Below are 12,174 nucleotides of genomic sequence, written 5' to 3'. Positions count from 1 at the left end.
TACTGCTGGGCCCTCAGTGGATGCTGTGAAATCTGTATTAAGTTATTGAAACAGGCTTTTCTTTTACTTGTGGTCCTGCTGATAAAGGCTGAACATAAACTAGGATCTCTTGTCTTCCAAGGTGAGTGTGAGTCATTGCCTTAGGGTAAAAGCCAGGAGTTTTATTTGGGAGGGGAAAGAAATAGATTATAAAAACAGTTTCTGCCTCTGATGTGTGATCTGCCAGTGATACAGCTGTGATGGACATGCTCCCCAAAGTCTAAAAACATTAGACTGTGTAAATACTGCTTTAAAACTCTGTGTGGAAGAGAGCTATGTCTGAATAAAGCTGTTCCCCTTGGGGTTACTGGAATGAAACATTTGTTGGCCTAACAAAGAAAACGATGTGCATCTCCCGGGGCGTGCTGTGAGCAGGGGCAGGGCTCGCTCTGGCACCGAGGAGCAGTGTGCCCCCACGCTTGCTTTGCTGGGGTGGAGGCTGCTCCCCGATGGCTAGCTTCCTCTCCCAGGGTAGCAGGGGCATGCAAAGCCAGGCAGGTTTCTTGAATATGTTTTTGTGTTTTCAAAAGTCACCACATGACATTGCTATTTCACACAAAGCTATTGAATTAGCAGAATCTTTGTGTTTTGTTTTCTTTTTTGGAAGACTACCCCATACCCAAAGCTAAGGGATGTTCCTTCCTGGCTGCAAGGAGAAGGGGGGAGAGCGAAGCACCATGTGCATCTCCCACCACAGCTCCCATGTGTGGGGTAGGTACAATGCCAGGTACAGGGGGAAAGGCAGGTGTCAGTGTCCCTCAGGTCTCTGGGTAGCACGGTGGCGCTTTGCCCTCTCTTCGAGGTGTTATGGCTGAGCCTTACCTTTGGGTGACCTCTTCCTTAATGCAGAGAAGATAATCTTTGTGACCTCCTGAAACAACACGGATTCTGGCTGTCTGCTTGACCAGCTACAGGCATGCACTAAAATGCTGGGTTGAGAAATCCTGGTCTGTTGCTGCTCGAGATTCCTCCTTTAGTTTTCGATTTGGACTTTAATCTTCTGATAAGCGATTGGCACCGTGGAGGGGAAATGTCAAGGCAAATGAGGACTTTTAGAGCAGCATTTCTCAGGGGAGAAATAATTTCTGTCATCAGATTTTTTTTTCCCTTGTAAAAACAAGAAGTGAAAGATGAGGTATTTCTGAAATCTTAATGTCAGTTGGAAAGAATTGCAGCTGACAGTCACCGCGTGTTCCCTCCGAGCCCTGCAAGTAAGAGCTGTGATACAATGGCTTTAAATGCTGCACATAGCACAAAAAAAGAAATTAATAGATATTTATTTGAAATCTATCATCTGGAATGTTTGATTCTTATCTACAAGATAAAAACATGCCTGCTTGGATTTCTGCATGATGCTGCTTTAATGTGAATGGGAGGCATCTGGGAGCACTCGCTGCTGGCATTTCTCTCCATTCACAAATTCACCACCACTTCTGTGCAGGTTTTCATTCCTGACACTGCACGTTCCTTCCCTTCTCCACTTCCAAACAGGACACGAGCAGGGCAGTTATAGGCAATGGGCCTTTGCTGACGGATGAGCTTCAAAAGACTTCGATGCTGTTAGGTACGATTTGGAATGGACTGAATGCAATTTCCAGCAAAGTGAAGCAAGTTGGTGACATAAACTAAATAGATGATGCTTTTAAGCAAATTGACTGAGTACCAGATGAGGGAGTTAGGGGACTGCATCATTCTTTTCAGATGTTATTATGTACATTCTGTGTTATTTTAAAATGGCCTGTGTTGGCCACACACTATTTTTCTTAGCGTGTTCGGAGCAGTATGTGATTTCCCATGAGTATCGTATTCTCAGTCCTCTCTCTTTAGTTTAATTAACTTGAGAAGAATATTTTGAGGTATGGGTTTTTTTCGGTCTTGCAGAACATTTCTTGTGACAGTAACTCTTTCCTGAACCACCTTCCCCATCCACCTTGTTCCGTGCCTGTGCTGCAGCGGTCTTCTCAGCTGAGGGTGAGAAGGGATTAAACAGTTTCTCAAGAAGGAACAGAGCAACCCTTCCTGGTCTGCAAAAGGTAGAAACTTTGCATGATCTACAGCACGAGAGTTGTTCTAAGGATAGACATCCAAAGGCAGATCCTTCCTTGCAGTATTAAGTTGTTGGAGGGCTGCCTGCCGAGATCATCTGCCTCTACCTGCCGGTTCGGTCCTGCCTTGCTGTATTGCCTCTGGCATCACTCTCCTGCTCCGAGGGATGGCACGTAGCGGCAGTACAGGACTGCTGGCTGCCTGACCGCCTCGTTAGGACCATCCAGGAGAGGATTTCACCAGCTTTGCTGAGACAGCCTCTCACCCCACTTGTGTGGCCTGAAACTCACTGCAGCACTGTTCATCTCACTGTGATGATGCTGTGTAGAAGCAGTTTCTGGGCTGGAAAGCTTCGAGTTGCTGATGCCTGCTGGCTCTTTGCTGTGAGAAACTCCAGACTTGATTTGGTATTTTTGCTGTAAAGAACTGAGCTGTTTTAAATATCCAAGTTGACAGGCAATTGAAATATAAATATCAGATGATATAGTAAAAAATCAATTTTAGAGACGTGGACCTTCTAGAGGAAGGGTTCTTTTTCTGTTGTCCTGGGGAAAAAAAAAAAATCTCTTTTAGTTTTGCAATATTTACAATTTCCTTTCAGCAACCGGAGCTCCCTAGGCAGTAAAACATAGTTTTCATTAAATGATATGTCTGACATTTACCAAATCTTTATGGACAATTTAGAGGGAACTAGTTGCATTGAACAGCCTTATTAACATTGCATTAACATGATTAGGGAACATCTTGGTCATTTAGGCCACAGGGGCTTTAATTTATGAGCACAGCGGAGAGACAGATATGAAGCATCAGCTGACCAAAATATCTTAACCTTAACTTGTTTTCTCTTTACTCTCTCTTTGTGTCTATTTCATGTTCATGACAAGATGAACTGGTTTAGATTCTTATTATTCAAGTAAATGACATTATTAAAAGAAACGAACAAACCAAAGGTCTGCTCAAAATAGGACTCAGAGCTGGGAGCAGATATGCACGGCTGGATTCCGGCAGCCATGGTCCTGTGTATGGGGCCAGGGTGCCAAACCCCAAATGCCATTTCTGTGAAGTCTTCCCTGGAGCAGCCTCGTGCCCCCCATTCAGACGGGCACACTGTCGCCACCTCGGTGTTATAGGATATCCTGGGGGCTCTGTGGCCCCAACGGTGCCCACCTGGAGGTGGAGCACCAGCCAGCCCACTGGGTCCATCAGCAACAAGGCGTGATTGTTTACTTGGAAAATAAGTCCGAAAATGCAATTTAGCATCTCTTCCCTGGCTGCAGCAGGAACAATTTGGACAAAAATAGCTCTTACGCTGTTGTGCCAATTTATCTGAGAGCCACGGTGGTAAATAACAGGAGGAGAGAGGGAAGCATCTCAGATCTCATCAATACTTAAGACAAAAGGCTTTCTGCTCTGCAATTATTCTCCCTGTCCTTTTCCCTCCTTCCCCCAGGCCACAAACAAGAAGCCTAAAAAGAGATCAGGCAGCTTTTAAATGCCACAGGCTCATAAAAGGAAGGAAATTCAAAGTTGTAGCTGAGACTTCACTCTTCACATGCTCTGTGCTATTTTGGTCTGTAAGCAAGTACACTATCCTGCAAGCTCCACACAGTGGGACCAGAAATAATTACACCGTCTCTGCAAAAAGCCTGGCTGCCCTTGTTTCTGGGCTCAGGGATTCACTCTTGTTTTTTTTTTTCCTATGCAGCTTTCTGGAAGACAGAAAGTGATGCATCTGCCTTCGTTAGCGCCCAGGTGCTGTGTGGACAGCAGGTCTCAGGGTGCTGTGGGGGCTTTGTGAATGTGAATGGGGCTTGCATTGCTGCTCGCCGAGCAGTTGCGATGGTGGCTGTTGCGAAGGTTTCCTTGTTGGTATTCCTCAGCCTCTCTGTAGGGCAGTAATTTACAGTAGGAGCAAGCAAGGAGAAGTGCTTGTCTCCTTTGCTGGGGCTGAGCTGTGTGTTAGGATGGCTCCGCTCACCTGATTCCAGTCCCTTCTTCCCTTTCATTTGCTGCCTGTTTTGTAACAGCAACAAACTATCTTGCCTCGTTGAAAACAAATATAGTCTGAGTGGAGGGAAAAATGCTATTGACCTTTCCACATTATGCTGGAAAATCACCTTGAGGGAATAAGTGAAGTAACGCGGTGTTTGACGTGTGACAAATATAGGTGAGGTGACCTGCTGTGAGATCATGCTGCTGTGTCATGGCCACAAGTTTTTTGTCACGTGCAATGCAAAACTGGGCTGTGCCATGGCCATTCTGAGCTCTGGGGACAAGGAAGGGGTAGCACAGGCTGGCCACTCCAGCAGCTCCAGTGTTTGACACTGCTGAGGGAATGTGCGAACGTGCTTTCACTGGTTTAGGGTATTCCTGCTTGCTTTCTGCTGTACAATAATATTAAAATACTATTTTATTATTTTCAATTTAGTCTTACGTTAATGAAAAGAACACTCTGTAGCTGCAAACTAGTAGCTAATCAAATAAAGTAAATTGCTGTTAATGTGTTAGTACTTCATATTATTGCTGTGGTTCCAGGTGGAGTTTAATACGAAGGAAAACAATTGCTTTTTGTAACTGATGCCGTGCAGACAACCCTACCTTACTTTAGTTGCACGCTTCTTAAAAACACAACTGGAGTAGACTGGTAAGGAATTACAGTCCCGGGATAGTTGGCGCTCAGGTTTACAGCTTCTTCCCCCTCTTCTGGAAAGGTGTGAATGAAATCTCTGACGTACGTGTGCCAGCAAAACCTTCAGAGGAGATCTGGCTTTCAAGCCATACCCGTTGTGTGTCCTAGAAATTGCTATCAGATCTCGATCGAGTCCTGCTGCAACCATCAATTTATTGCTCTTGGCTGTGTTTGTGCAAGAGAGATAAGCACAGGAGATCTTCCCTCTCTATTTTTTTTCTTACAGCAAGAGAAATATAGTAGCAATGTATATCAGGTTAAAATTGCCTCTCATTTTATGAAGATATCTTTAAAAACCAGCTGTTTTCTATGAGCATTAAACCAACTTGATACACTGCTATCAGAATCGACAACTGCTCCAGAGATTTTAAAGAGATTTTGTTTCACTGTGTTTTATTTTATTTCATATAAATCTTGTTAACTATTTTCCAGTGACCTCTTACTGCTTTCTTTTTTATCACAGAAATAAAACAACAAAAAACTTATTTCAGCCTTGCAAAATCACAGCAAGGTTGCATAGCTCAGCTTTATGGTCTGTTCAGCTACTCACTCCGTTGTGGCACTGAACACGAAATTAGGAGCATTTCACTCATACATTAAAATTTTTCAAGTCCTCCAAGCGGGCATGTAGAACTTGTCATACTTGATCAATATACTCGATGTCGTCTTTGCAACCTTGCAAAGCAGCTAGAAAAAAAAAATCAACACAATAATGATTTACCGTGTCATTAGTCCAGCATATCAAATCAGCATGCTTAAAGGAGAAATCAAAGCCTTAATGACGATAGCGCTGCATATAATCTGAGAAAGTGCATAGCAGCCAAGTGGAGGAGCGCGTTGCCTCCACGGCCAGGCCGCTGGAGCTGCGTGGGGCTGAGGAGGCCACAGGCACGGCCTCGTGCGGAGCCCGCGCTGTCCTGGGGAAGGCCGCACGTGCAGGGGCTGGAAGACGTGAAGTCTAGTGTACACTTTCTGAAAATGCCTGTGCTATGAGTGCCACGACTCGAGGGGAGGTAAGTTCGAGCACCCAAGTGCTGCTCAGGCCTGCCACAAGGCTGGTGTTTTCATTACTTACCTAAGAATGCAGGTAACTTGTAAGCCAGGGCGTGTTTCTGAGACTATGATAAATGGAAATCTTTGATGTTTTGGAGAGTTTGAGCTGACGTGAAATTACTGGAATTTTTTAGAATAAACACAGCAACAAGATATGTAATATCGCTACTGAATTAATCCCACACTATCTACACCACCGTATCACATAAACTTAGGCTCCACACAAACCCTGTCAGCCCTCAGCGTGCTGTGTCTGAGAAGAGACTGCAAACACCAGGTCACACCATTTCACCTGCCTGAGACCCGGTGCAAGTTCCTGGAGAGAGCACTGCGGGCCTAGAAGCAGGGCTGGGAGGCTGGAAGACTTGACAAATGGTCCGATACACAAACCCCCACTTTGCACCGCTAACCATGGTTGTCTGGCTAGCTGAACACACGGACTGTTATTATACTGGTTGTATTTGAAATAAAATACTGTGTTTTTATTTGCATAGTATGAATGAAGATTTCTACATGATCACAAGGACCTTTTCTTTGTAAGCTGGGTTTCTGGTGTTTGTCCGGTTTCTGATCACATCCCATCTTAATTTGGTGGAGGGAAAACACTGGGAGTGAAAGAGGCCGGGCATCCTTTTACGATGGTGTTAAACAGGTACTGACATGCAGAGACTGGGGACAGGCATGGCTTTTATGGTAGTTTCCGTGATTGCTGGTTGTGTTTGTTTTGACAAACATATTGGTTGATCCTAGGTAATTTCAGCTCGCCTATGGTGGTAGAAAACTGTAATTTCCTCAGTAGTAAGTTGGCTTTATGCACTTAATAGAACATTGGTGTGAGTTACTCTATAATTAACAGCATTTACATCAGCGTTACTGCCCTATTATTGTGTGATAAACATTGGTGAAGGCGGTTGTCTTCAAATGGAGGATTTTGTTAGTAGCCTTTGAGGGAGAGAAATGGAGGGAGAGGACCTGCAGAAGACTGGTCTGGTGCTTACAGCAGAGCGCCTGGAGTGTTTGTAGCAGAAGAGGGAGGGGAAAAAAGATGCCTTTCCAGCTGGCCCAGGCACTATTTTTTACACCTTTGGCATGCCTTTGAAATCACAAGCCAATAATTTATGAACAGACACTACTTAATTTGGCTTATTTATTTAAAGAGCTTAGTTGTGTTGGCTGGAAGCTAGACTGAAACTCTCATCTGGCCTTAAAAATATTCAGCAGCTTCTAACAATTCCAGAGAATGCTCTGCCCTGTCTGAAAGCACCTTGCTGATAAAGTTCCCAAAGTCGACGTGCACAAGAGGTGCGAGGTGTGTGCTGTTTGGGGGTTCCCTCTCTGTTTCTGGGAAGGCTTCTCTCTGTTAACTTGTTTTGTTTCTGTAGGCTCCGGAGTTTTACTTTATCAAATGTCTCCAGCCAAATCTTTTCTCTGAAAGTTGTTTATTGCTTCTGCTTCTAATGTTGTTGTTTTTCTTTCTGTTCTTGGTGTTCTAAAGCCAAATTACTGTGACTAATGTACCACTGTAAATTTTTGCAGCATCTACAGTACCGCTGTCTGCATGAGACGCATGGTGTCCTTTTAGTGATTTTTTTTTTAATATTACAGCAGAAATGCCCCTTTTGTGTATTGGCTTAGCATATGGCAAACATTTCTGTGAAATATAGTAGTACACCAGAAAGATGCTAACTCCTGTATATTGGACAAATGTCAATGTTTCTTTATTGGTATTCTAAAGCATCAATGCACTTTCTAAGAGGAAAATATTTTCATACATCTTTGAAGTCAAGATGATACTCAAAAAGAATAAAGTTACTCCATGCCTAACATTGATCTAACATTGTTCATATCATTGGTATGAACAGTGAAACCAATGTGTAAGTTAATGTTTTTCTCTTTACCTTTTTGTTTGTTGCATTATGAAGCCAACATCCATATTCTGGTGCTGCATATGAGGCGTATGTTATCTAATCCTACTGAGGGATTAAAAAGGGAGATTGTCCGAACAAAAGGAGTCCTTTTTTTCCTTAGCCATTCTTTCCTTCTAATTTTCAGTGTGTAGTTGAGCCCAAGCATAATATGCCTTGTGAAGACACAGACTACCTTACTTTTTTTTTCAATTTTTTTTTTTTAAATATATATCAACCATTGGCACGCTTCATTAGGTACAAGGTTCTCAGCTAAAATTTTACAGATTGTAAAACATAGTTAATCCAGTTTACAGTAACAAAAGGTGATTTTTGGGGGGTAATATGAAATAATGCTTTTCTGTAGAGACTTTCGCTGGTCTGCAGTATATTGCTTCATAAATTCTCTTACAAGTGTTTTTTTCTTTATCTAATTCCTAATTGTTTCTTATTTTCAGACCACAGAATGGTTCTATGATCCTATATAATAGGAAGAAGGTGAAATACAGGAAAGATGGATATTGCTGGAAAAAAAGGAAAGATGGGAAAACCACCAGAGAGGATCACATGAAACTGAAAGTCCAAGGAGTGGAGGTAGGAAAACAGAGGGGCTGTTTTTTGAATGGTAGGTGGGCTAAAAAGCAATGGCTCCCCAAATACTTTTAACATGAAGTTGCCTATTCAAAGGGAATTGCATTCGCTGATGGCTGAAGTTCAACTGTGAAGCTTCCACCAGCTTAGTTCTGAAGACAATAGGACTGTATTCCCTACATTTATACTGAGTTTTGGGCCAAAATGGTAGAAGGTTGTTAAAACGTTTAATAGTAGAATTTAGCTGTTTTATTAAGAAATAATCTGATTTCAGCAAATGAATAGTGAAGTTGAAAGGATATATATTTGTATAAGCTATATTGATTTTTGTAGTTAATAGAATGTGAGCATTGCTGTGGATCTGAGGCTGCACCCAGTTATATAAGCATAATACAGAATAATTTGTAGCTTTTAGAGTAATTGTTATTGCTTAAGGACTGGCAAAGTTTGACTTGTTCTCTCAAGCTGTATCTGATAATGCTACACCTGCACTGTCACCAACTGTAACAGGAGTGTTGCTTGTATCAGTCAGCCTTACCTTGTGTTGAATTCTGGATGAATACACAAATATTGGCCTTGATTACACCTAGGTCTGAAAAACATGAAACCTCAGACACCTTTGGAAGAAGATTGGCTTCTTCCAAATGTGTTTGTGAGATGTATGGCCTGTAAGACACATGTGGGACATATGGACTGCTACTCCTACTTTCCGTGGCTGTCAAATGCAGCCTCTGCAGAAGCAAACACCCCCCATGGCTCTTTTTTCCTATGTCTGTTCCTCACACTTACTCCTACCACGATGGAAGTTTCACTAGCTTTCAGCTTCAGCAATGGGCAGGCAAAGCTCTCTGATGTCACCCCTGCGGGCCCTTCTTTGCATCTGTTCACACAGAATTAATCTTCCTTGTGTCTGGGTGTTTAGTACCCTACACTTCCCAAAGTGGCTTCAGGATTTGTGCTGTTTTTTGACATCTGTGCTGCGTTACTGAATTAAGTGTGTGGTATTCTGAACAGTCGAGTGTATGGAATACGTTTCATGCTCACGCTTCCTGGTAGGTAATTTGTCATTCTTACATTCTGTCTGTTTTAATGAGGTTTTTGGTTTTAAAATAGTATTAAATGGATTTCATTATATTACACGAGGGAGACATAACTTCGTTCCATAATTTTTACATCCAATAACAATGTTTTATTATGACAAGCCCCCAAAAAAGTCAGCATAATAGAAATTGCGCTTTGTTTTTGTTTAGGGTTTGCAGAGCTGGATTTAATTAACTTCCATGAACTTTAACAATGCAGAATACCAAAACTTGTGCCGCAAAATTTAGCAATAGGACAGTGTCCATTGGCCACAACACATACACATTATTAAATAAATACTTCCTGACATTTTTTTCAAAGATGGAGTGATCAACCATTAATGCCTGACTTCTTGAATGTCTGTGTCTGTCACATTTAACTCAAATAGTCCTTCACTGAATCCAGTAATTTCTATTTCATTGAAGTCTATCTTCTAGAAAGTAAGAAACCTTAAATGAATATATCAAAGGATGGAGAATTCACTGGTCTCCCAGCAGGTAACACCATGACTGTGCATGGATCTGGTTCCTGAGTCTATCCTGTGAATGATTAATGGAATTTTTATTGGGGCCTAAAACTGGTGGAACAAAATTTCTGCATAAATCTATGTATTAAGTAGCACTAAGGGGAGTATCAAAATCCAGACCGATCATTTAAATGTTGAAAAGAAATTAACATTTTTTCCCTGAGGGTATCAGGTCCTCAAAGGAAGCAATGATTCACGTAGTAGTGATTTATGTAAGGAAAGACAGAAGAAAATATAAACTCGCATGAACAAACAAATAGAGATTCAGGTCAAGATGAGGAATTTAACTCAAGCATACATTTGAAGCTAGAAGAGTTGGATTCATTGTAGAAATCTCTCTTGTACTTTGAGTATGTCCTCCTTTACTTGTCTTTCAGCTTTGTTGACTTAATTCTAGGTAAAGCCAGACAAAAATGGACACGGTAATAAAAAAAAAAACAGTCTGGGTCTAAAACAGCTTACTGTGTTCCTATCTTTTCTAAAGGCTGTAGGGATTTTCCTGTAGGATGAGCTCAGGCTTGCTCCACCTCACTGCACCATGGGTCATTTTCTTACCAACCTGCTGTAATGTTTTTTTGCTACCTGCTATCTCATTTTGCTGACAGTGTTGCATCTAAATAATTACTACAGATCTGAGTTCTGAACCATGTAGAAAAAGGTAATTTCCTTGACCTCTAAGTGTTGCTTGGAAAGAATTATGTATTTTTAACCATCTTAATTACTACATCAGGACACTCTGCAATGCCGCTTCATGGACAGAGTTGTTTTTGTTTCTGATGCCATCCTAATTGGAAGTGATGTTCTTTACTTTGACACAGAGACAACAGATTTAAAATAATAAAAAGGGCTCTTTTTAAAGTTGGAATGATATTGTTGTTAACCATATTAGGGTTTAACAGGGCATGAAACAACTGTCTGCCTTGTGGCACTGCCAGATCATTTCTGCTGTTCTTGCAGCCATGAGATAAATAGGCATCATAGTCATACTGATGGAAAAATACAAAGATGAGAGCCAAGAACACGGATAGTATCCAAATCGAGTTTTGAGAGTTGCATCTAGTAGGTAAGAAGGAGAAACATGTTGGCCCATAAAACTACTGACCAGCCAATTCTGAAACACCATATGTATTAGTAGATTTTGTAATTAATTACTTCCTGAGTTTGATGACCTGAGTTTGATGAATATAATGGCTTATACATCTTTCCGAGTTCTGGATAAGAAGAAGAAAAAAGTATTTTTAAACACGTTTTCACCAGATACTTGGGGACCTTGGTGTTTATCAGTACCATATAAAAGGATTTGGTGTGCATGGACAATGAAGGTAAAGAAAATCTTCAAAATCTAGAAAGAGAAATAAACTAATCAAGCAGACATTAAATGATAACTGCTTGAAATGCTTAAACTGTTGCCTTGCTTAACATCCCTGTGAATAATTGTTTTGGACATTATTTGGTTAATCTGGTGCACAATCCTGTTAGAACAGGCTTGATAAAACCAAAAAGGAGAAGTTAATTTGGCTTTTCCCTAAACATACATCTTTGTGCAATTCTTTATGGAATCTATTAAAAATCTCCAGTCCGTGATCCTTTTTAAAATTCTAATTAATTAGGATCCCTGGTGATATGTTCCTAATCAATTCACATAATTAAAAATTTTAACTAATAAATAATAGTAAGGAGTGTGTTGAAATAGCTGTAACATAATTCCAGACTGGTACTGCTATGAATTTACAAATGGTTGCTTCGGCTAGTGAATTTGCCTTTTCTTATGCATGAATCTTTCCGGTTGTCTGTAAATGGCACATTCACATGAATTCATTGTAAACTGCTGCTAAAATTAAAATGAGGTTGTATTTTTGTAGTAAATTCCCTCTTGTCCTCTGTGTTTTGCACGGATGACATGGGTGCTCTTGATCTTTATGCTATATTGAAGATAATTTTATTCCTTCCAAATCCCAGTGCCTAAAGAGATGTTAGAGAAAATGGTTTTCTTAGACTTCAGGCAAACCACTCACCGGCTGAGTTGCTGTCTGAGCATGAACAGTGTTATCTGTGATGCAATTTTGCCAAACAACTGGTATGAATCCAGTGCTCTAAAAAAAATCAATGGTTGTAGCAGCAGCAGCATTCGTAAGTGCACATCCTCTCGTTTCCATACTCGTGTGGCAGAGGGAACAGTGCTATCAGCTGAACAATGAGGGCCACCTTCAGCAGTCCCAGCTCATCAGTGAAACTGATTCATCGGT

At 41.3% G+C, this 12,174-nt stretch overlaps 1 protein-coding gene across 11 annotated transcripts in view; it reads left to right on the top strand.

The window, feature by feature from the left end:
• CAMTA1 (calmodulin binding transcription activator 1) overlaps positions 1 to 12,174 on the top strand; it is a 323,903-nt gene that overhangs the window by 119,591 nt on the left and 192,138 nt on the right. For all 11 annotated transcript variants that reach the window (XM_068658408.1, XM_068658402.1, XM_068658398.1 and 8 more), the window contains one exon: positions 8,190 to 8,325. In XM_068658408.1, coding sequence (XP_068514509.1) covers positions 8,190 to 8,325 — 136 coding nt within the window. The remainder of the gene's footprint in view (positions 1 to 8,189; positions 8,326 to 12,174) is intronic.

The sequence above is a fragment of the Anas acuta genome, chromosome 22 (genome assembly GCF_963932015.1).
Source record: "Anas acuta chromosome 22, bAnaAcu1.1, whole genome shotgun sequence".
In the NCBI taxonomy this organism is placed as follows: domain Eukaryota; kingdom Metazoa; phylum Chordata; class Aves; order Anseriformes; family Anatidae; genus Anas; species Anas acuta.
This window is presented reverse-complemented; position numbering and strand designations above follow the sequence as displayed.